This window comes from Peromyscus leucopus, chromosome 2, assembly GCF_004664715.2.
Source record: "Peromyscus leucopus breed LL Stock chromosome 2, UCI_PerLeu_2.1, whole genome shotgun sequence".
NCBI classification, from domain to species: domain Eukaryota; kingdom Metazoa; phylum Chordata; class Mammalia; order Rodentia; family Cricetidae; genus Peromyscus; species Peromyscus leucopus.
In genome coordinates, this window is record NC_051064.1 from 137,074,895 (window position 1) to 137,099,527 (window position 24,633).

Sequence of the window (24,633 nt, forward strand, 5' to 3'; positions counted from 1 at the left end):
GATCTCCGAGCGGTGATCTCCGAGCTCGGCAGCTCTGGGCGGCGGGCCAGGAGGGGAGGGTCCGGCCTTGCCCCGCGGGCGTCCATTGGCGGCTGCTCCCGGCGTCCGCGGCGCAGCCGGCTGCAAAGCCCGCAGGTGCCCCGCGCGCGCGCGCCAGACCCGGGTGGGTAGGGGGCGCCGCACTCGCCATGCTGCGCGCGCCGCGGACCCTGGCTCCGGCCACAGCGCAGCCCACAAAGAGCTCGCCCGCGTTGAACCCCACCGAGCCGCTGTGGCCTGCCGGTCTCAGCAGCCCCCAGCTCTGTCCGGCCACCGCCACCACCAGCACCACCACCTACTACACTTCGCTTTACACGCAGACGGTGCCCTCCGCTGCGGCGCTGGGCACCTGCCTCGACGCCACTCCCCACGGACCCGAGGGCCAGATTGTGCGATGTGTGCCCGCAGGCCGGCTGCCGGTAATGCTGGGGACCCCCGGTACTTCCCATATGCGTGTCTGGGTGGGGGAAAAGGAAGGCGGCCGCCTGGGGTTCAGTTTGAGTACAGCTGGTTGAGGTGGGCAAGTGGGGAGAACCCCTTCGTTTTCCTACTGCATGAAATAATCATCTCACCTGCTGTTGGGGAGTGTGATGAGCACTGGACTGGGAGCCTGGAGACCCAGACCAATGCTCAGAGAGCCAGTGTGACCTTGACCGAGTCCACAAGGCATAGACATTGCTACAGTTCATTCATTCCTTCATTGTTTACACCAGAAACCAGCACCTGCCATTTCAGGCCAGGGGCTTGGCCTGTGGGATTTCCTGGTGACAGGAGGTTAGGTCTCTGGTCCAGCCTGGTATGGACAAAGTGGTCTAGCCAGCTCCTTCTCAAGTGTTGTCCCCAGGCCCTCCCCACAGCCTGGTCATCCTCCGAAATAGCCAGCAGCAGATGCAAATGTAGTTAGTCTCTTGGAGTTCCTGTTCAGTTGGACTGTGTCCTCCTGGGTCCTGCAGATCTGTTGTGAAGGAAGGCCTGGTGTGGTGGCTTTGGGCTGTAGCACAGGGTGTGTGCTGTGGGAGTAGCAGCAACCCCAGAGTGGAAGTGAACCGGGAAAAGGCCTGGGGAGGTGGCCTGAGGGTCGGGGAGCTGCATTTCAGCTCCTGATCATCACTGGATATTAGGATAAGTCAGGGCCTCTGTTTCCTCTTTTAAAGTTTTAAAATTACATTTATGTGGGGGAGGGGACTGTTTGTGCCGCATTGTGTGGAGGTCAGAGACGACTTTCGGAGCTGGTTATTTTCTTCCGAGTGGGTCCTGGGGATCCAACGCAAGGTGTCCAGCTTGGTGGCTCCTTTACCCACTGAACCATCTGACAGCTCTAGTTCCTCTTCTAGAAAATGCACCTTTCTTGGCTTATCTCCTCTGTCACTTCCAGCTCAGGTTTGGGAAGTGGGTGCCTGGGAGGGGAGAGGGTATTTGTAGAGTATGGTACGTCTGGGGACAGGGATAGGAGCATCCCATTTCCCCTGGACATTCTGGATGGCCTGTGCCTCTGTCTATTCTACCCTCCCAGGGCGAGCTCGGGGCTCAGTGATCTTGGGGGCTACAAGGATCAACTCTCTGGCCACAGGCAGAGCCTCACTTTCTGCCTTTGGAGTCAAGCTGTGTTTTATCTTCCCAGATCCCTTTCCTGGAAGGGCAGGAAGGCAGGAAGGGCTGCATGTCATCCCTATTTTACAGGTCAGGATGACGAGGGTAACTGTCTCTTGCCTTCTCTGGTGTGGAGCATTCATGTAGCTTGTGAAGTAGATTGAACAGAAGTTTCATGTCACAGAGGTGGGAAACCTGAGTGACCACAGGTCACACAGGGAGATGGGTCGGTCCAGTGACCTGACTACAAGTCAGCTCTCTCCATGCAGCCTTGGAGCTAGGTGGCCCCAGGAAAGGGGACTCTGTGGCAGGCTAATCTCTCCTTTGGCCACCTGCTTTTGGATGTAGAGTGTCAGTAACAGCTGGGCTTTTGACCGCTTTGGACCTCCCCACCAACCCCGCATCTGTCTGTTCTGCCCTCCCAGGGCGGGCTCAGGGATCTTAGCCAGAGCAGCCCTTGCATGCCAGGCCCTGCTTGGCACTCTTCGCCAGTTATCTCAGTTAAGATGCTCAGGATGGGGCGCTCTGCAGGTGAGGAAACTGAGCAGAGGTGAGGTCACTTGCCCAAGTCACAAGCCAAGAAGTGGGGGTGTCCTTGCGTCAGACTCCCTAAAGGCCTGCTAGGCCCAGAGCCCGTCTCTGGTCCGTCTCCAGATGCTGGGGCCCCAGCACCCCATGGGCAGGCCTAACCCCCTGCTTACTCATTTTACAAGGGTGTGACCTGGAGCTGCTCCAACCCAACCTTGGGTGTGGCTTTCTGCTTTGTGGCTGCAAAGTGTGGGGTGAGCAAGATTTGTTGGGGAGCTGGCCTTTAAAGGGATGGTAACCAAGTTGAGTTGCAGAAGTAAGGCCAGGACTCGGGTCTCCTTGCTTCCTGCCCATCATTCTTGCTATCCTCTAGAAAAGACCGAGGACCACTCCTTGTGGAGTCTCACCTCTGGCCAGGTTCATAGTATTTTTCTATCAGCCCCACAAGCTGGTTTCTGGGAGGACAATGGGGCTCTTTGGTGTTTTTCTTTGCCTCTTCATTTGTCTATACTGCTCACATTGCTGTCCTGGAACTCACTATGTAGACCAGGCTGGCCTCGGAGATCTGTCTGCTTCTGCCTCCTGGATGCTGGGATTAAAGGCATGCGCCACCATGCCTGGCTTTTGTTGTTGTTGTTGTTGTTGTTGAGATAGGGTCTCACTATTGCCAGGCTGGTCCTGAATGCCTAGGCTCAAATGATCCAGCCAAGCCTGGCACACATACACTCCTGTAGTCCTAGCACTGGAGAAACTGAGGCAGGAAGATTGTTGAAAGTTACAGATCCAGCAAGGCCGTGGTGGCTCGGGTCTTTAATTCCAGTACTCCGGAGGCAGAGTGGATCTCTGTGAGTTTGAGGTCAGCCTGGTCTACACAGAGTTCTAGGACAGCCAGGGGTACACAATGAGACCTTGTCTCAAGGTAAACAAAAAAGATCCTGCCTCAGCCTTTCCAATGTAAGCTGAACACACACACACACACACACACACACACACACACACCACACTCACACACTCACACACTCATTTTTAACTCTGCTGACACCAGGCTAGAGGATGACAAATAGGCTCAGGGGTAGTGTGACCAGCCCCAGGCTGTCCTGTTGTCATGGAACTTTGGAGCCGACAGCAAAGTGATCCTTAAATTTGCTCCCACCCCAGTGCCTGACGAGGCTGGAAAGGAGACCCAGGTCCCTGCTGTGTGACCTTGGGCAAGTCCCTTCCCTCTCTGAACCGATTGCTCCCTTGCTTGGCCTTGCCAGTTCCTCTGGGGCTGCCTGAGCAAGGGGTGTGTCCTACCCTTGAGGGCTTGGCGCGAGGAGTTAAATCCTAACCAGGACAAAGGGGCTGTTTCCGAGGGTCCAGATTAGAGCCACGCTGGCCTCTGGGTGTGGTCACAGATCTTTAGCCCCTGCTGCCTCGGCTTTGTTCACCCTTGAACTTCACTCACGGTGACACCCCTGCCTGAGGGAGGGTGACGCCCCTGCCTGAGGGAGGGTGATGCCCCTGCCTGAGGGAGGGAGGCCTTGTACTGCCCGGGCAGAGTACACTTTCTGACTCTCAGCAGGAGCAGACTGGCCCAACTCTATAGGTGGGTCAAGGTCACCTGACCTCCCAGCTCACCGAGCTAAGGAGGGAGAAGACTAGCTTTGACCCCATCTGACCCCAAGGCCTGCAGTCCCAGCCTCTCCTGGAGCTTGTCTTCTACCAACAGGCCTCTGCAGGCTCAACCCAGCCACACGGTGACTCTTCTTTGGGTAGTACCCAAGGGTGTTGGGCTGGTGTCCTTAGGTGGGGACGCTTTGCTACTTAGGGACCCTGGGAGTGCAGTCATGTGGGATATAGTGAGGGAGGGGGACAGAAGGGGAAACAGTCTGAAGTGATGGGAGCAGATGACACAGCCAGACCTTGGCCCACATTCCAGCAATTCCCGAGGGAGTGGATGCGGATGGCTCTTGGAGCCTGGCACAGGGCGTTGGAGTTGGTCAGACCTGGGTTCGAACCCCGGCCCGGCTTTTGTCTGTGTGACTTTAGGCCTGCCTTGTAACTTAACCTGTATCCACTTGTCTGCCAAGACAGATTGTCAGGGCAGACCCACCTCAGGACTGAGAGATGTGCTAGGCTGGCTGCTCAGGGTCCTCTCCTGCCGCCTGCCTTGCAGGAGGCCAGTGACCTTCGGATGGGGGCTTGGGAGTATGGGATGAGCTGGGACTCGGCTCGTCTCCCTGTCCTTGTCTGGTGGGAGGGGGTTGGAGCAAACCGTTTTGCTGAAGACAAAGTCTGTGGAGCCCACCTGGCCTTGATTACAACAGCTGTGCAGTGGGTACCGGGGGTGCTGGGAGCTCGGTTAGAGCCAAGTGCTGGAACTTAGCTTAGACTGTAGCAGGGCTCAGCGGGTGACTGACAGGGCCCTTCTCTGATGACAAGATGGGGCTAGCCCCCCTGGAGTCTAGGATTGTTGGTCAGCTGACAGGCAGGTGACAAGCAGGGGTTTGGATTCTGTCTGAGCCTTGGCATGGGGTGGGGGGGGAGAGATGCTCAGGCTCCTGGGAGCAGAGAACGGAACTCTTGTACCAGTCCAGGGAGACTTCCTGGAGGGGGCAGGAGTCGGGGAGGGGAGCTGACACCTGTCAAGACAGCTGTGCTCAGCAGCAGTTAGAAGGCTCAGCCCTGCGGAGCGTGACCTCACCACTAAGTGTTAAAACAGACCTCTCGAGTGAGTGGGGGTGTCTGGGGGACAGGGAAGGAAGGAAGCAGGCTCAATGGCCCCGGAGGGTGTGTCCAGGAAGATGTTGAGATCGTGTTTGGGGAAGGGACTGTGCATTTCCTGAGCCCCTCCTGTATCTAGTCCTAAGAACTCCACAGAAGTCACTTCCAAGTCCTTGCCGTAGCCTTCCAGGTCATGATGTTCTGCCCATTTCACGGAGCAGGAAACTGAGGCTCTTAGCTATGGCGGGGCATGTCCCTAGGTCATACAGTGAGCCTTCAAAGGTGCTGGAGAGTCCAGCTGGCTCTTTGCCCAGTGCCCCAGTGCCCCAGTGCCCCTGCCCCACCCCTGCCCAGCCCTAACCATCAGGGAGGCCCTTTCCGGGCAATGCAGCTAGAAGCCTCATTGTGGCCCTGTGGTGGTGGTGGTAGTGGGTGGTGTCTGGGTAGGAAGGAGCAGATGGGCTGTGGTTTGGTTTCCCCAGCAGGTGTTTCCCAAGCTTGGCGGGAATGGGGAGGGGCAGCAGGGCCTCAGCTGCTTGTCCTTAAGACACGGGGGGGGGGGGGGGGGGGGAGGACTCATTGTGTCTCCGCAAAGAGAATGACAAGCCGCCCATTCAGGAGGCCCTGGACCCTCAAGCTGGAGCCCAAATGGGGAAGGGGGAGTGTTTCTTAATGTGGGCACCTCCCTGGGGTGTGGCACTGAGCCAGGAAGTCCCCTGGGCCTGGGCGGATGCTGGTCCCACCCTGATAAGGGCCAGCTGTGGGGCTGTGATGGGCACCAGGTCTGTCTGAGCCAGCTGCTTCTGAAAGGCAGCCTGATGTGGTTTAGGTCCCGCCCACTGCTCCCTCCAAGTGTGTGTTTCATTGGTAGATGCCTCCAGGGGCCGGGACACAAGAGATGGGGATTTTATTTGCCACTCAGAAAATATGGCACTCACTTCGCTGGGCATTGACATTTCCTCACCAAGTTCAGCCAGCCACGCTGTCCCGAGGGCTGAGGGCAAACACACAGGAGGTGGCTGCTGGTGGGCTCCTTGCCCTGGCTGCAGTTCAGGGAAGAGGCTAAGGAAGACCCAGTTCTCTAATTCTCCCTCCTCCCCTCTTTCCTGTCTGTCAAAGGCCAAAAGGAAGCTGGACCTGGAGGGCATTGGGAGGCCTGCGATCCCTGAATTCCGGACTCCCAAGGGGAAGTGCATCCGAGTGGATGGTTTACCAAGCCCCAAAAGTAAGAGTTTCTGAAGGGCACCTACAGCAGGGTGGCATGGGGCAGGAGGCAACAGCCGTACCCAAGACACCAGCTCAGAAGTCTGTTTCAGACTGTTTCCTTTCCCAAGGTTTCTGGTGTATTCTCACACTTGATTCTGTCCAGTAGGTAGGACTGTGTCCCATTTACTGATGAGGCAGCTTGGAAGAACTCAGGACTTGGCCAAGGTCACACAGCTAGTCAGTGGAATCAGGACTAATGTCCCAGACTACTTGTACACTAGGTACCTGCTCCCCAGAGCTAACCACAATCACCAGTGTTGATCTAAGAACTTAATTTTTTTTAAGTTTTCATAGTTGGGTTAATCTGACCTTTTCTTCAAGAGAGCTCTGGGAGGATTAGCGGCTCACTTGCAGACAGTGCTAATTGATTCGAAGGGAACTGAAGCTTGGACTAATCCAGCCTGTGCCACCTGAAGGTCTCGGGGCTGTCTGGCTAGTACCTCCCTAAAGCTGAGTCAGGAGGAATTCCTACCGTTGAGATTTTCAGTCAATATTCTGGTTAAACTGGGAATTAAAGCCAGTGTGTCCAGGAGTTATATGAATTTCCCCAGAGGTCTATTGAGCGCATACAACTAGGTAGACTGCATGAAGGTCAGGAATTGGGGATCCAGGTAAGGGATCCCACGTGACTTGACTGGTTCACCCTTTTCTGTGAACCCTCGTTATCTCATGCAGACGAGGCACAGGATTCCAAAACTCGGTAGGACTACAGAGCATAATACACTGATGAACTATTAATGTCTGCCATGGACACAAAACTGCACTAAGCAGCCTGTGTGCCAAATGCTTGGCCTCTGTGTGTTCAGAGATTCTCAAGTCCCCCTTTTGAGGGATCTGAGACTAAAACTTAGTTCCCATGATTAGTGTGGCCACCAACTTCTATGTGACTTAAAGTCATTTGATTGCAAAAGTTCCCTTGTGGTTTAATTCGCTGCAGCTGAGATGTGGTGTTGCAACCTCAGCCTTATTGAGAAAGGGACCTTTTCCATGAACCTGGTCCATTTGATGTTTGATGTTAGATGATTCCCCTCAGATAATTATTGGGCTACACCTGGAAAGAAAAGGCAAGTGTGGATCTATAAAAATGTTCTCACATCCAGGCTTGTCCTTCCCTCCCAACCACAATTCCTAATTCCTGGTATAATTGGTAGGAGATGATAATGGTTTCGGGGAAAGGCTGGAGCCAAACTGCCCGCATTTGAATCCTGGTTTGCCACTTGCTGGGTGAAGCGAACCAAGTACTCAGCCAGTCTTGGCTTCTGTACACCCCTGTAGGGTATTCGCTTAAGGGAAGTGCCCAGAACGGTGACCCTCCCAACAGTTGTCGGAGTTGTGGCTGTGTCTCCTCTGAGCTAGGGTGGAAAGGTACTCTGAACCCGGAGTGGCCACCCTTCGCTTCCGGTCTCTGCAGCGCCCCCTGGCGATGAGACCTGGAGCAAATCTCTTTCCTCCGAGGTTACAGGTCCCGGGTCTGTGCGGCCGTGGAGAACCCCCTGCCTGGGTGCTCCGCGCGCTGGACAGTTCTCGGTGAAGGGGGGTAGAAGGTGTTGCTTCATGGAGCTGAACGCCTGGAGCGAACCCACGCTGGCTCCCCCAGAGCGGCGTGTGAGTGGGACCTTTGCTTCCTCAGCCCCCAAGTCTCCTGGGGAGAAGACACGCTATGACACGTCGCTGGGGCTGCTCACCAAGAAATTCATTTACCTCCTGAGCGAGTCGGAGGATGGGGTCCTGGACCTGAACTGGGCAGCCGAAGTGCTGGATGTGCAGAAGCGACGGATCTATGACATTACCAACGTGCTGGAGGGCATCCAGCTCATCCGCAAGAAGTCCAAAAACAACATCCAGTGGGTGTGAGTGCCTGGGCCAGGCCATGGCGCCATCCAATGGGTGCATGTGTCGGGGGCGGGGCCAGGAACAGTAGCCAATGAGTGTGACTTTTAGAGTGCCCTCCCCAGCAACAAGCAATGTACAAGTACAGGGTGGTGGTGGTAGGTGGCCAAAGCCAACCAATAGGTCTCTGAGGAGGGGCATAGCCAGTGTGTTTGAGTGGGATGGGACAGGAGTTAAATGCTGGAGTAATAGCAGCCAGAGCAAAGGGACCTAGTGGAGAAGTTCGGGGGGCTGTAAAGGCCTGAGAGGACCCCGGCTCCGTGTGTCCGGGTCCCTAGGATCCCCCCTCTTAGGAAAGCCTCTTGGGAGCTGCACAGGTGTGGGTCAGACTCCTCCCTACAGCTACAAGGTCTGAAAGAACCCTGGCATGAACCCTAAAGGAAACTCCGAAGCGGGGCCAGGGCTAAAGTCAATAGTTCCTTTCCATCTCGTGGAGGCTGGGGCATAAGGCTAGACCCTGGGGCTCAGGCTTCTTATCGCTAACCAAACTTCAAGTGCTGATCCATGACAGTTCCCAGGGAGCTAGGCACCACCACTGGCATGCACGACGTGACGTGGGCACCACTGGAGACTCACCCTGGCTTGGAGTTTCACGAGCTCCGCCATGCAGCTGTGCAGGGCAACCCTGAGGGTAGGGACGGTGAATGTGGACGGGCACCGACATTGGGGGCTGCTGTGTTCCCAGAGGCAGGGGAATATTTGAAGACCCCACCCGACCTGCGAAGCAGCAGCAGCTGGGCCAGGAGCTGAAGGAACTGATGAACGCGGAGCAGACCTTGGACCAGCTCATCCAGAGCTGCTCCCAGACCTTCAAGCACCTGACAGAAGATAACGCCAACAAGAAATATCCTTTCTGCAGGGAGCTGGGAAAGGGGGTGGGGGCGGGGCTGCTGGCTGTTGAAATCTACACTCAGTTGATTTCTTACCTCCTTTCTTACCCCTCCTCCAGGGGATTGTCATATCTGTATCTCCCTCTCAAGCTTAGGGGAATTTGGGTGTTTTCCTTCCTTCCTTCCTTCCTTCCTTCCTTCCTTCCTTCCTTCCTTCCTTCCTTCCTTCCTTCCTTCCTCCCTCCCTCCCTCCCTCCCTCCGTCCCTTCTTTCCTTCCTTCCTTCCTTCGTTTTTTACTTTTTAAAGATTTATTTGTTTGTTTTATATATATGAGTGCTCTATCTGCATGTGCAACTTTATGCCTGAAGCAGGCACCAGATCTCATTACAGATGGTTGTGAGCCACCATGTGGATGCTGGGAATTGAACTCAGGTCCTCTGGAAGAGCAGCCAGTGCTCTCCAGCCCGTTTTGTTTTTTTCTTTTGTGAGATCCTGCCCAAAGATTTAGGTGCCATGCCTGGTGCCCACTGTGTTGTGTTGATAAGGGCTAGAATGGCTTTTGGAGCCAGCTGAGATTTCCAGTCTTAATTTATTGTTTAGTTTTAACGTCTTTTCTTTTTTTAATTACATGTATTTATTGGGGAGGCACATTGTGCTGTGGCACATGTGTGGAGGTCAGGACAAGTGGAAGTCGGTTCTTTCTTCCATCGAGGTCCCAGTGATCAAACTGTCATGCTTGAGGGCAAGTGTCTTTACTCTAAGGCATCTCACCAAACCATAGATTCTGTTTTATATTTTTTCTTTTCCTCTCCTTTTATTTAGTCTTTGACAATTTCATGCATGTATACATTGATCATATCTACTTCCAGTTTCCCTCTCTGACCCTACTCCCCCACCAACACAGCCACTGCTTCTACTTCCTGAGTGCTGGAGTTATAGGTGTACACCACCATGCCCAGTTTATGTGGTCCTGGGGTTCGAACCCATGGCTTCATGCATGCTAAGCAAGCAGTCTACAAACTGAGCTGCATCCCCAGCCCTAGAGTTCCATTTTTTTGTCTTATACTGTAGCCTAGACTGGCCTTGAACTCATGGCAATCCTCCTGACTCAGTCTCCTTAGGAAAGTGTTGGGATTCCAGCTGTGAACTGCAATGCCTGGCTATATGTGTGTGTGTGTGTGTGTGTGTGTGTGTGTGTGTGTGTGTATTTGTTACTGTTATTGGAGACAGGGTTTCTCTGTGTAGCCCTGACCTGAAATTTGTTCTGTAGACCGTGCTGGCCTTGAACTCAGAGATCTGCCTGCCTCTGCCTTACAAGTGCTGGGATTAAAGGCCTGCACCACCACTGTCTGGTCAGTGTTTGTCTTTCCAAGCCTGGGTTACCTGGCTTCATGTAATATTTTCCTATTTTCATTTCCCTTTATGCTGAATCATTTGGTTGAGTCTGTACCATATTTTCAGCTTCCAGTCATCTGTTGATGGGCACCTAGGCCGACCCGATTTCCTGGTGGTTGTAAACAGCCACACTAGACATGGGTATGCAATCTGTTGGTTTCCATCGGATTGGAAGATGGCTTGTGCTATTCAGAGAACAGGTTATGGCTATTTGCAGTTTTTTTCTGAACTGTATCATGTGTGAGGATATGATATTCAGAGGCCTAGGAGAGGAGATAAAAGCCCCTTGGCAGGCCGGGGGTGTGCATTTCGACAAGGCAGTTGCTCTTCTTAACTTTCCTGCCCCTACACTGGCCTATGTGACTTACCAGGACATCCGTGCTGTGGGCAACTTCAAGGAGCAGACAGTGATCGCTGTCAAGGCCCCTCCACAGACAAGATTGGAAGTGCCGGACAGGGCGGAGGTGAGTTGGGAGACATTAGATGGAGAAGAGTGTGGGGAGGCCCTGGGTAGCTCTGCAGCGTCTGCGTGGCAGTGCCAGCCCAGCTCCGCTAGTCCATCCTGGGGTCGAGGGCACAAGTGGCAGAAACTGAGAAGAAAAATGGAGACTGGCCTGAGGAAGGCTCTGGTTTTGCAGAGATTTTCTTCTTCTTTGCATTCCCTCTTCGTGGGTTTCTGTGTGCATGACCTGTGTCCCCACAGAAGCAGATTGGGCCTCACAAGACCCCTCACCTGCTGACCATGTTCTCACAGACTCAAGATGGAAACAGTTTTTCTTCAGTGCTGAGGGTGGAACCCGGGGCCTTGCATGTCATGTGCTAGCACTTTCTCCACGACCGAGCTGTACCTGTACCCTCGGCTTTTTGAGACAGGGCCTCTCTGTGTGGATCAAGTTGACCTTAAACGCACTATGTAGCCCAGCCTAGTCCCAAATTCACGATCTTCTTGCCTCTGCCTCCTAAATGCTGGTGTTGGAGAGACAGGCATCACCGTTTCTCGTACAAGAGCAAGTTGTTTTTTTTAAGTTTTAAAATTTTATTTGTCTAGTTAGTCCCCCCCCCCCAGTGTGTGTGTGTGTGTGTGTGTGTGTGTCAGGGGACAAGCAGTGGGAGTCACTTTTCTCCCGAGTGCCATCAGGCTTGGCAGCAGGGGCTTTTCCTGCTGATCGACCTCCCTATTCTGAGAACAAAATTAATTTTTTTTTTGAGATTGATGTATATTTTTATTTATATGTTTGGGTGTCTCGCCTGCATATGTTGTTGTCTGTATACTATGCATGCAGTGCCTGTGGGGGCTGGAAGAGGGTGTTGGATCTCCTTGGAACTAGAGTTACAGGCTGTTGTGAGCTGCCCTATGGGTGCTGGGGGTCAAATCTGGGTCCTCCGGAAGAGCAGCCAGTGTTCTTAACCACTGAGCCGTGTCTCCAACGCCAAACCAAAATCCTTCAAACTCCTTAAGAAGGCTTTGGTGCTCTGAGCCCAAAGGGCTCCACCCAGTCCCTCTCCTAAGCCAGTGTCAGCTACACTGAGTCCTTCCTCAGTGCAGGGCCTTTGCACATGCTGGCCCTCTGAAAGGTACTTCCTTCTCCCTGCCTGGTGCACTGCTAGCCATCCTCAGGTTTCAGCTTGAGACTGAGTCATTTCCTTCCTCATCAACCCCAGACTAGAGCTTCCCTTTTTTTTTTTTTAAGCGTACCAAATCTCTGCTCTCGGGCCCATCTTTGACACGATTCCTTGCAAACTTACTATGCAACCAGAGATGACCTTGAAATTTTTACCCTCTTGCCTCTGCCTCCAGAATACTGGGATTATAGGCATGCATGACATCACTCATTTAGGTGATGCCAGGGTGGAACCCGGGGCCTCAGACCTGCTAGCGAGCATTCCACCAGCTGGGCTAGATGCCAGCCCCTGTGAGGGGTTTAAGCTTTACAGAAGAATGGGCTGCCCAGCTTCTGTCAGGGTGTGGCACATATGGAGGAATCCAGAGATGATGTGTTTGAAGGAACCCATACTACAGAGGTAATGAAAGCCCCGCCCCTCGGCTCAGGACCCAGGCAATAGGTCTGTTACTTGGCTGAAAATGTGCTTAAAAAGGACAGAGGAAGCATCCTTGGGGTGATGGGTAAACTGAGTCTCAGAGACTACAAGAATTCCTGCCAGGTGAAGTGATCCATGGAGACCTGAACTTGTGTGTGTTTGGTGTGTGTGTGTCTCTGTGTCTGTCTGTGACTGTGTATGTAGTGTGTGTGTGTGTGTCTCTGTGTCTGTGTGTCTGTCTGGAACTGTGTCTGTGGTGTGTGTGTGTGTGTCTGTCCCTGTGTGTGTGTGTGTGTGTGTGTGTGTGTGTGTGTGTGTGTGTGTGGTCACTGTGGCCTGTGTAGGGATATGGTGGGAAGGGGCGGGGTAGAGAAACCAAGTACAACTTGTTTAAGCCTGTGGTAAGGAGACCGAGTGACAAGCCCAGTGTTTTGGAGATTGGAGACCAAGTTTAATTCGGAGGCTCAAATCACGGTTCCCATCTGTCCAGTGCTCTCTATCCCTGCCCACCTCTCTGTGCTGTTCTCAAGCGGGCTCCCCACTGTGGTAGAGCGCATGTGTCAACAGCTTAGCCGCCACACATGCGCGGTTGGGAGGGGCCTAATGCTGGTTGGGTTGACCTCAGCCATGTGACACCCTGAGGGGGCCACACACACACCCCTGGACTCTCCGAGCTGTGTCACAAGTGGGGCCCCAGGAGTTGGAAGGCCGCTTCCACAAACTTCATGGCAGGGCCCAGCGGAGGCTTATTCCCCAAGGGAAAATCAAGGTGTCCTCGCTCCAAGGGGACTTGCAGGTTCTCCCTGCTGGGTAGGGAGGACAGTGTGAGGTTCAGGGGCTGAGCTTGCTCACCCGGGTGGTCCTACCTGTGTCCGTTCATACCGGCTGACAGGAGGGTCTGTGTCTAGCATTGTGAGATGGTTTCTCTCTCCTACAGGACAACCTGCAGATTTATCTCAAGAGTACCCAAGGGCCCATCGAAGTCTACCTGTGCCCGGAGGAGGTGCAGGAGCCAGACAGTCCTGCCAAGGAGGCCCTCCCCTCCACCTCTACCCTCAGCCCCGTCTCTGACTTCGCCGAGCCCAGCTGCAGCCCCGACCCTGGGATCGCAGAGGCCGTAACGTCTTCAGGTAGGCACCGTGCTCCTCGGGAGGGGAGGTGGGCAGGGGCTCTGCTCTTCCCTGTCCGCATCTGTGGGGTACCCAGCTTGCCCAGTGACCCCACATGTGATCACCGCACTTCGTGCATCCCCTCAGTTGTGTGTGGCCTTTGATGGTTTCGGCTTTCGGCCTCCTCGTCTGTAGGTTGGGCGAGAGTCGTTAATATTTAACTCTCAGCTTGTTACAAGGATTAGTGAACTAATGTGAGCCGAGTGTCTGACCCGGCAGTGACTGGCAAGTGTCATTTCTCCTGCCACAGTCGCTGCCAGGCTGGCTCACAGCCAAGCACGCGGCGCTCAGTAAGCCGCAGTAAGTGGGGGCGTGTATGTGGTGTGGGAGTTGAACCCAGGACATCATGCTTCCCAGGGAAGAGAGCACTTCACCACCAAGCCACATCCTCAGCCAGTGTTTTGTTTTTTAACATTTTTAGTTTTTAATTAAAACTTTTATTATACAGAGTTTGTTAATTAAAAAAGAAAACCACACTGAAAGTAACCAGATCCCAAGTCTCTAGTCTCAGTATATTTTTATACTGTTAGATTAGCTGAGGCCGCTGGGCGGTGGTGGGTCGATGGCTGAGAGAACAAAAGGGCCCAGGTTCAGTCCCCGGCACCTACGTGGTGGCTCACAACCATCCATAACTGCAGTTCAGAGGAGCCAAGGCGTTCTTTGGGCATCCCCCAAGCACTAGGAGCTCAAGCGCATGTGAACACACTCCCACGTGATGCACGCACATCCATGCAGGCAAAATATTCAGATACGGGGCTGGAGAGATGGCTCAGAGGTTAAGAGCACTAGCTGTTCTTCCAGAGGTCCTGAGTTCAATTCCCAGCGACCATATGGTGGCTCACAGCCATCTGTAATGAGACCTGGTGCCCTCTTCTGGCGTGCAGATATGCCAGAAGATTTGGTGCACAGTCTGCACGCACACTACCAACTGAGCCACATCCCTAACCTGAGTCTTTGTTGCCGCTTTACAAATGATTTATTTGTATATTTATTTTACATTTATTTATTGTTGTATGTGGATTCGTGGATATGTGTGCACATGCATGCCGAGACACGGTGTGGAGGTCAGAAGACAACTTGCAGGAATTGTTTCTCTCCTACCATGTGGGTTCCAGGGATCGAACTCAGGTCATCAGACTTAGTGGCAAGCGCCTTTACCTGCAAAGCCATATTACTGGCCCCAGGTCTTTTTCATTGTTTGAGACAAGGTCTCTAGCCCAAGCTGACCTGGAAGTTGAGGTCCTCTGTCTTCGCCTCCCTGGTGATGGGATTACTAAGTGTGTGCCACCACACCTGGTTAACTCTGGATTTCCAGAGGAAGGCTCAAAACTTCCTCTGGTGACAGTAGCTAGGTTTATTGTGAGTTTTTGGTTTTTTTTTTTTGGGGGGGGGTTTGCACCAGGACTCCATATTGGGCCCTCCCAATCCATAGCGCATCTTGGAGGAGATCTCACTACTCCTGGTTTAGTGCTAGAAAACCAAGATGGAGAGATGCCGCAGTTTGGCCTAGGACAGACGGCTGGAGGCAGCACAGTGCTCTGTCGACCCTTGGTCCACAGGGGCCCAGTGCTGTGTCCTCAGGCACAGGACCCAGCAGGAAGGGTTCCTGGCTGGAGGGCCCACACCTGGCCGGGGGTGGGGGAGTGGGGGGTGGGTGCAGCTGATGAGTCTGTGGAGCCAGAAGCCACCTCTGCGGAATGGCCTTGCCTTCTACTGGGATTCTGCCCCAGGTCACATGAACACGGTCTTCAGGGTCATGTGGACCCACATTCCACCTTTGGTTTTTTGGATCAGGATTTCCTTAAGTAGAACCCTAGTCGGCTTTTGTTTGATTTTTGTTACATTTGTTTGTTGGTGGTGGCACATGTACCACCCACAGCTTGCCAGGATTGTCTTTCTCCTTCCATTATGTGGGTCCTGGGATTGAACTCAGGTCACTAGGTTCTGCTGTAAGCACCTTGTCTCAGTGAGCCATCTTGGAAACCCTAGTGTCTAAAGAAAGACAGAGCAGGGATTGGCCTGGCGGGAAAGGCCTGGTGTGATGCTCTACAGGACATAGGTTGCTTCTGTTTCTTTAACACGAAGGTTGACGCACTCCAGCCTTGCGGGTCAAAACTGGCTTGTTTTCCTGTGGCTAACGAGCTAATGATGGCTTGAACTTCTGGTTTTCTTTGTCTTTAGTGGTTACGCTGGGAGCTGAGCCCAGGACTTTGCACATGCTGGGCAAACACCCCATCACAAGCTGCACCCCACTGCCTTGGTCTTTACATTTTCCAAGAGTTGGGGAAGGGCCTAGAGAGGTGGCTCAGCTGTGAGCAGCATCTGCTGTTCTTGCAGAGGACCTGAGTTCCAGTCCCAGCACCCACGTGGTGACTCTGTAACTCCAGTTCTAGGTGCTCTGACGCCCTCTTCTGACCACTGATGGCTCTGCATGCACATGGCGCCATACGTGCATGCAGGCAAAATGCTCGTATGCATAAAATGAGTAAATCTAAAAAATAATAAATAAATAAATAAATAAATAAATAAATAAATAAATAAATAAAAGAGTTGGGTAGAGGGCAACTGTGTTACAGAGGCCACATGTGTCCCACAGAACCTAAAGTACTGTCCAGCCCTTTACAGAAGTTGATTGACTCTGATCTCATTCTACATGATTGAACTAAAGCTCAGAGAGAGCAAGTGGCTTCTTTCAGGTCTCACAGCAAGTTGACGGTGGAGCTGGACAAGAGCCCAGACTCCTAACTCTTCTCTGGGACTCCCTGCTGTATGTGTCGTTCAGGGATCAGGGCTTCTCTGTGTGCCAGCCATCTGTCCCTTTGGGCACCTCCCCAGCCCCCTATCTTTCATGCCAGACCTGTGCCGCACCCTGTCATGCCTCCTGTCACTCTGCCCCCTTTGCTCAGCTGTCAACGTGTACACAGCTCTCCAGAGTTAGACCTACCCGCATTAGCCGTCCTCCGAGACCTTTCATGGAGACAGTGGTAAAAGCTTCGCATCAGCTCTCTAGCGTTAGACCTGAAGCCCATAGGCTGGGGTGGAGGTCAGGGATAGGGTACTGGCCTAGCCACTGAGGCTCTGGGTTCAATCCCCAATACCCAGGGCAGGCAAGGGTGGAGTCAGTTTGCTTGCTACTTTATGTCCACTGAAGGGAGGAAATGGAAGTTGTTTTGAAGGTGTATATTACACACTTACATGCACACTCACTCACAAAGGCACAAACATGGGCCCCATGTATCGGCTTGAAGTAGAGGTTTTTGTTTGTGGTTCTTTTAACTTTTTTTTCTTTCTTTCTTTTTTATTTATTTTTTTTATTTTTCGAGGAAGGGTTTCTCTGTGTAGCTTTGCGCCTTTCCTGGAACTCGCTTTGGAGACCAGGCTGGCCTTGAACTCACAGAGATCTGCCTACCTCTGCCTCCTGAGTGCTGGGATTAAAGGCGTGCGCCGCTCGGCTTGTGGTTCTTTTTAAAGATTTTTTAATTTTTGTTTTAATTGTGTATTTACCTCTATGTATATACATATGTACCACATATATGCAGTGCTCTGCAGAGGCCAGAAGAGGGCACCAGATCCCTGGTACTGGAGTTATAGACAGTGGTGAGCCCCCTTGTGGGTGCTGGGAACCAAACTTGGGTCCTCTTAACAGGGGAGCCATCTCTCCAGCCCCAAAGTAGAATCATTTCTGAGGAGTGAGTGCCCGAGGCCAGGCCCAGAGTGGAGAGTGTGACAGTCTTGGGATTTAAGGTTCTGGCATCTCCAGAGACATTGCTAACCCTTTGTGATCTCATTTTCCTCGTGATAGGAGGAGCTTGAATAAGAGTTGCTTCTGCTACCTGTCCAGGCTCTGGCATTCTGAGATACAGGATCTGAAATTGTGCGGCTCGGGTTGGATGGAGCCTGTAGTCCAAGGTGTGGGAGACTGGGTAAGGCAGGAGGAGTGTTTGAAGCCAGAAATTCAGGGCCAACCGTGCAACTAGTAAGACCCAGGCTCACGAGATATGTAGATAAACAAATAAATATTCACCTGGCCTAGTGGCAAAAGCCTGTAATCTCCACTTCTTGGGAGGCTGGCTATAGTGAGTTCAAGGATAGCCTAGGCAACTTATTCAGACCCTGTCTCAAAATAACAAGTCTAGAGAAGGTTAAGGATGTAGCTCAGTGATAGAGCGCTTTCCTGGCATGCGCAAAGGCTTGACTTCTGTTCCTGGTACTGCTTTTCACACACACAAAACAAAACAAAACAAAAACCTCTCATGAATGTTGCAGGGCCCATTCCCGGGGGATGACACCACCAGATTGTGGTTTTTATACATGCTAATATGAACAGAGCACCCACCTGTGCAGGGTCAGGTGTAGTTTGGAGCTATTCAGAGTGGATGGAGCCATAGATGTTACCAAGGACGCTCCAGCCCTGCCATGACAGGCAGCAGGAAGGAGAGCAAGGCTCACCCTACCCCACGGCTTCCACAGCCCTCCCTCAGTTTCTACTTCCCAAGCAGAGTTTCTACCTTAGCCTTCTGGGAAAGCTGGGGCTCTGAGTCCACAGCCGATAAGAAACAGGGCTGGGGTTTGCCGCCACATTCTTCTTCCCATCACCAGGCTCCTTACTGTGATCTCAGCAGTGTGTTAAGATTGCCATGTGCTGGGGATGCAAGCTGGGACCTGTGCATTCCAGGCAAATACTCCATGGCTGAGTTATGTCTCCAGTCCCAAGCTTTAGTGGTGGTGGTGGTAGTTGTAATTGATGTGTTATTTGTGTGTGTGTGTGTGTGTGTGTGTGTGTGTGTGTGTTTTCCATGCTCGTGCATGTGTAACTATGCATACACACACAGAGGCCAGAGCAGGACATCAAGTCCTGTATTTGAGACGGAGTCGCTGGACCTGAAGCTTGATATTATTTGGCTAGACTGGCTGGCCCGTGAGCTCTAAGGATCCACCTGCCTCTGTCTTCCAGTTCTGGGGTTCTGGGCCTTCGCAGCCATGCCAGCCTTTACAGGGTGCTGGGGATTCGAACTCTGGTCCTCCCGCTCTCGGTGCAAACTGTCTTAGCCGCTAAGCCGTCACCCCAACCCTTGTTTGTTATTTTGTTTGAGGATCTCGCTGTGTAGCCCACACTAGTCTCAAACTTACGATGCTTCTGCCCTTGCCTCTTAACTGCTAGAATTAGAGGTATAAGCCACCATACTTGGTATGAAACTTTTGTTCTAGGTTTTTCTGTAAGAATTTAATAGATTGATGGGGCTAGAGAAATGGCTCAGTGGTTAAGAGCACTGACTGCTCTTCTGGAGGACCCGGGTTCAGTTCCCAGCACCTACATGGCAGCTCACAACTGTCTGTAATTCCAGTTCCAGGGGACCCAACACCCATGGCAGAACATCAATGCATATAAAATAAAAATAAATTAAAAAAAATTTAATAGAGATTTTTGCATTTGGTCTTTAGTACACTTTGAGCAAATTTTTGGAAATGATGTAAGGGTCCGACTTCATTGCTCTGCCCATGGACATCCCACTCTCCCAGACCCATTTGTTCTGTCCCTTGGGGGTGGGAGAGGCAATGCTTTAAAAAAAGATTTATTTTTTTTCTTTATTATTTATTATGTATACAGTATTCTGCCTGCATATACACCTGCAGGCCAGAAGAGGGCACCAGATCTCATTACAGGTGGTTGTGAGCCACCATGTGGTTGGTAGGAATTGAACTCCGGACCTCTGGAAGAGCAGCCAGTGCTCTTAACCGTTGAACCATCTCTCCAGCCCCTATTTTATTTTTCATTACTTGTATGAGGGATGTGTGTATTAATACAAGTGCTCACAGAGGCCAGAGGAAGGCATCGGATCTCCTGGATCTGGAGCTACCCTTTACAAGCCGCCAGGTGTAGACACTGGGAACCAGACTCGGCTCGTCTGCAAACACAGCGCACTGAGCCACCTCTTTAGCCCGGCCCGGGAGGATGCTTTTTTTTTTTTTTTTTTTTTCTTTCAAGACAGAGTTTCTCTGTAGTTAGTTTTGGTGCCTGTCCAGGATCTCGCAGTGTAGACCAGGCTGGCCTCGGGAACTCACAGAGATCCGCCTGGCTCTGCCTTCTGAGTGCTGAGATTAAAGGCGTGCGCCACCGCTGAGAGGATGCTTTTTAAACATAGGAGTTCTCGGGGTGTTGTGTACCGTGATGATGTAGGAGGGTCAGGGAAGCTGGAAATGCAGGAACTAGCAAATGGCTTCGGCAGCAGCCCTTCAATGTAGCAGGGTAGGCTGGGTGCAGAAGCCCAGGGTAGGTTTTGGGAGCAGACCTCTGCACCCAGCGGAGGGGAGGGGAGAGTGGAAAATGAGGCTTCAGTGCCTGAAGAGACAGGGCATCACCATGCTATTGTGTGGAGAGATGGAGGAGGGGCCAGCCAGCCAGAGAGCTGGAAGATGACCCTGTGTGCTCAGGGCCAGACATGACCCTTGTCTGTTTGTCTCCCAAACCAGTGCTGATGCCCCAGCCGGTCCCGCCACCACCAGCACCATCCCTTGTCCCCTTGGAAACCACTGACAACATGCTGGAGCTTTCGCACCCACTTCTGCAACAGACTGAGGACCAGTTCCTGTCCCCAATCCTGGCCGCCAGCTCCCCTCTGATCAACTTCTCCCCACCCTTGGACCAGGACGAATACCTGTGGGGCATGGATGAGGGTGAGGGCATCAGCGACCTCTTTGACTCCTATGACCTTGGGGACCTGTTGATTAATTGAAGAGCCCTGCCTCTGTCTCTACCTCCTCACAGACAGATTAACAGGCTCTCGGCCCATGTGGGGGACACTGGCCACTAGGTGTCACCCCTGTGTGTAAGTGGCTCCGTTCCAGCCTGCCTTCCGTGGAGGCCAGCTAGGGAGACGGAGAACGTGAGTGAGGAGTGTGTCAGGGGCGAGGCCCTGGTCCTCCTCCTCTGACCTCTGACCCCTTCATGAAGGACAACAGGTGCAGGTGACCATGTTCAGGGAAAGGGTCTGCTGCCTCCTTCTGAGGGGCAGTTGGACCCTGGCTTTTTCAAGAAGCACTTAATGCCTTTGTATTTATTTCAGGTTTGTTTGTTTGTTTGTTTGTTCGCCCTGAGTTTTAGCAGGGAGATTTGTTCTAGTTTCTCCTCAGACAGGCCCTCCCATGCCCACTGTCTAAAGGAACATCTGGATTTCCAGGGGCCCGGGGCCAACTCCTTGGCTCTCCTTCCACAGTGGTACCTGGGTCTCGAGGAGACTATCCAGTTTGCTTGAATGTTAATTGCACTTAGGCCTTGTAATTCTAGCAAAGGGCAGGGCCCAGGGCAGGGTCCAGGCGTCCGCTTAGGATTCTCCATCTCTTCCATCCCAGAATAGGTTCCAGTAGCTATGTTGGGGGAGGTAGCATTGAGGTACAGGAGCAGGTAGCCAAGAAGATTCCCTTCCTGTTGGATCTCTTATCTCTCCTGAGCCTCAAAATGTAAATACAGGCCTTCAGGAATTAGGCCAGAAGAGCCCCTGGGAAAATCAGGAGGCACGTGTCATGCATACTGGAGATTATCCAAATCAGAGCGTCTGCCTCGTCCTGGTCAGAGACCTGGGAGGTGGAGGCAGAGACAAGTGTGAGGAAGAAGACCAGAAGCACCCCACGGGCCACCCGTGCTTCCCTGGGAGAATTGTTTGGTTTCTTGGTCACAGTTGTTGAAGGACCGGCCTTCCCAAGCCCTCACTCCATTTCCAAGGTCCCCAGGGACAGGAGCTTGGGGCAGGTTTGCACCTTTTCCCCACTAGCGTGCTGAGGGGATGACGGGGCGGAGGGTGGGATGCTCTTCACCGCAGAGTAGGTCTCAGCAGCTCATGAGGATATGGTGTGGGCATCTGGGAAGAGCCGTGGGCTTATTTCCCCATAGGCCGACCATCCAGGGTCTCTGTGGTCCTGATGGGGACAGGAGTCTACTAGTCTCCCTTGTCCTTCCTGGGATGGAGGATGCTGGGCTGAACCAAGGCCATGTGTTCTGGACAACACATGGTGCGCCCAGGGGAAAGAGATCTTCCACCCATCTTCAGGGAGCTCGGGTTTCTCAGGGGCTCAGCAGGACAGCACTTTTTTTTTTTTTTTTTTTTTTTTTTTTTTGTAAGTTTGTAGCATTAAATTGATTTAAAAGATGAAGTTGGCTATGCCAGGTTGCTCCTAGCTGGCTGACTGGCATTTGAAGTTTAGATGTTGGGCTAATATAAATTGATGCCCATTTGGGGATAATTTGTCTTATCCTTAGCTCAACTTTTTGGGCCCCCAAGTTAGTCCCCTCCGAGGAGTGGTCAGTGTCCCACAGCTGCCCCACTTGGAATTTGTTTACTTTGACATCGAGTGTCTAGCCTTTTGACATGGTGATGTGAAGTTCACCCTTAAGAACTGCACAGTTAAGCTACCAAAAACAAAGAAACAAACAAACAAAAAAAAAAAACTTATGTTTTAAGGACGTTTACAACCTTGTGTTGGGCTGTGTCTGTAGCTATCTGTGGCCTCTGCTGCAGGTTGGACGCACCTGCATCCAAACACAGGGGCTTATCGGACCATATGGAAGCCCACCATGCTCTAGACCCACAGGTGACCCTCGAGTGGTGAGGGTGCTCCCTGGACTCGAGTGTGGTGCTCCCGAGACGGGAGGCAGCGTCGCTGTCCTCAGATCTCTGCTGTTTAGCTATGTGCCAACTCCAAGAACGGAGATGCCGGACCCCCATGCCTTGGCCTCTGCCTGGAGAGCTAAGGTTTAGGGGAAGAGGGCTGTAGCTCCTGTCTGGAGTGAGGTTAATAATCCAGAATTCAAATTCAGTTGCCAAAGGCCCAGCCCAGGGATGGAGGGAGGCCTTCCCAGTAGCTGCCTCCTGCTGCCCTGGCTGCCTCTTTTTCAACCCCGCTTGGTCAAGGGGCTAGACCTCCTAGGAGAAGCCCCAGGCTGGCGTGGGAAACAAGCTCAAGCCTCTTTCTTGCCAATGATACTTGAGACTCCCAAGTTCCTTAAAGTGCTTTAAAAGAATGGGTGTACCCCATTTGGAACACTGGTTTGAGTGGGCTTTTGTTTGGTTTGGTTTGGTTTTGTTTTTGTTTTTTTTGAGACAGGGTTTCTCTGTGTAGTTTTGGTGCCTGTCCTGGATCTCACTCTGTAGACCAGGCTGGCCTCAAACTCACAGAGATCCGCTTGCCTCTGCCTCCAGAGTGCTGGGACTAAAGGCGTGCGCCACCACTGCTTGGCTTGAGTGGTGTTTCTTTTCGGCCCCATGGGAATGTTCATGCTATGGTGGGAAAGATGCCAGGCTCTTTCTGAGGTGAATCCTTTCATTCAGGGAGGTTTCCCAGCCCCACCAGCGCCCCCAAGTCATTTGTGTCCCCAGCGACATCAAGTATGTGGGGACCCCAGAGCACTTAGCAGAATTAAACTTGTAAATAGGGTTGGAAATGCGCCAGTGAAGGTGTTAGGATGAGTCAGCCCCTCCTCCGTGATAACACGGCCAGCTGGTGTGTCCATGAGGAGTGGGAGTTTATGAACTTTGAGGGGGTGTGACTTGGTTTCCCCTCCCTTCTGGGGGTGTTCTCAGCCTCCCTTCGGCACAGGTTAGCATTGTAGAGAGTTTGCTTAGCCGGTCGGCATCAGGTGTTGTGTAGCTTTAGAGCATCGGAAGCCTTTGGGGTTGATTAGAATCAGTTTCTTGGTTTCTGTCATTGTGCCCAGAGGCCCCACCTCACCTAGGTACCCTGTTCTCCCACAAGGCCCTGTAGGGACCATCGTGGCCACAAGTCTGGCCAGCCTCTGGCTGCTGGGAGAGACGAAGTCTTGCAGGTGTTTGTTTTGAGGATGCCTGAGGGTCCGGGGTCCCTGAGCTGGGACTCCATGTGGGTCACCTACCTCCTGGTTTCACCCAAAGTCCTGCCTTCAACACCAGCAAGTTTCTTTCTGTTGTGATAATTGGGCATTAAACAGTGGCAGCTCTGGAAAGCTTTGTCTCGATGTCTTTCTTTTTGCAGCCTTGGGGATCCCATCCAGGACCTCATTCATGTTAAACACATACCCAGCCACTGAACTACCTGGGGATCCCATCCAGGACCTCATTACCTGCTAAACACACACCCAGCCACTGAACTACCTGGGGATCCCACCCAGGACCTCATTCGTGTTAAACAGATACCCAACCACTGAACTACCTGGGGATCCCACCCAGGACCTCATTCGTGTTAAACACATACCCAACCACTGAACTACCTGGGGATCCCATCCTGGACCTCATTCATGTTAAGCACATACCCAACCATTGAGCTATACCTCAGCCCCATTGTGCTTCCTGAATGACACTTATTGCTGACTGAGGGTCTGGTTCCTTGGCTGGGGACGAGGACCACATTTGCCCGGCTGATGTGCCCTGCCCCCAGGTGTCCTCCTTCCCCTGCATTGCTGTTCCCATGCCTGGAGTTGTCAGTGCCCACCTCTGCAGTGTGACCTCCCTGCCTCCCCTACTCCACACGGGGTGCTGCTGCTGCTCCCCGAACAGCGTCCCTGTTTCTAACCTCGTCCTTCACATCCTCCACGTCCCAGGGTCCTCAGATCAGCACCTTCAGCACCACACATGGGTGCAGGTGCAGAGGCCAAAGGGCAGTTTCAGGTGTCTTCCTCTCCCGCTCTCCACCTTATTCCCTGCAGACAGCCTCACTGAGCCAAGAACTGCCTATTTTACAGCTGAGTTGACTGGCCGGCCAGCCTCGGCAATCTCTTACACCTACCTGTCCAAGCACAGGGGTTACAGGTGCTCACTGCCATGCTTGGATTTTGTTTGTTGTTTGTTTTATATTTTTGGTTGTGAGCCTAGCCTTTAATAGCTGAGCCATCTCTCCAGCCCTGTTTGTTTTAACGTGGACTCAGTTCTTTGGGTTTCTAGTGCTGGGAAGAGACACCATGACCATAGCAACTCTTACAAAGGAAAACATTTTTGGTGGGCACTGGCTCACAGTTTCAGAGGATTACTCCATTATCATGGTGGGAAGCTTGGCAGCATGCAGGCAGACCTGGTGCTGGAGAGGTAGCTGAGAGTTCCACATCTGCATTGGCAGGCAACAGGAAGAGAGACACTGGGCCTGGCCTGAGCATCTGAAACCTCAAAGCCCACCCCCCAGTGACACACTTCCTCCCATAAGACCACACCTACTCCAA

At 52.7% G+C, this 24,633-nt stretch overlaps 1 protein-coding gene across 4 annotated transcripts; it reads left to right on the forward strand.

The window, feature by feature from the left end:
* The first annotated feature begins 77 nt into the window (after nucleotides 1-77).
* E2f2 (E2F transcription factor 2) lies at nucleotides 78-21,914 on the forward strand. 4 transcript variants are annotated; one of them, XM_037203075.1, is made up of 7 exons: nucleotides 78-458; nucleotides 5,983-6,088; nucleotides 7,760-7,979; nucleotides 8,711-8,863; nucleotides 10,595-10,709; nucleotides 13,223-13,415; nucleotides 19,926-21,914. In XM_037203075.1, the coding sequence occupies exons 1-7, from the start codon at nucleotides 189-191 to the stop codon at nucleotides 20,186-20,188; spliced, it is 1,320 nt and encodes a 439-aa protein (XP_037058970.1). In that variant the 5' UTR covers nucleotides 78-188; the 3' UTR covers nucleotides 20,189-21,914. The 4 variants fall into 4 exon arrangements, with proteins under 4 accessions (XP_037058970.1, XP_028731261.1, XP_037058971.1 ...); XM_028875428.2 differs by having other exon boundaries at nucleotides 80-458; nucleotides 8,705-8,863; XM_037203076.1 differs by lacking the exon at nucleotides 78-458 and adding an exon at nucleotides 5,640-5,878 and having other exon boundaries at nucleotides 8,705-8,863.
* Nucleotides 21,915-24,633: the final 2,719 nt, after the last annotated feature.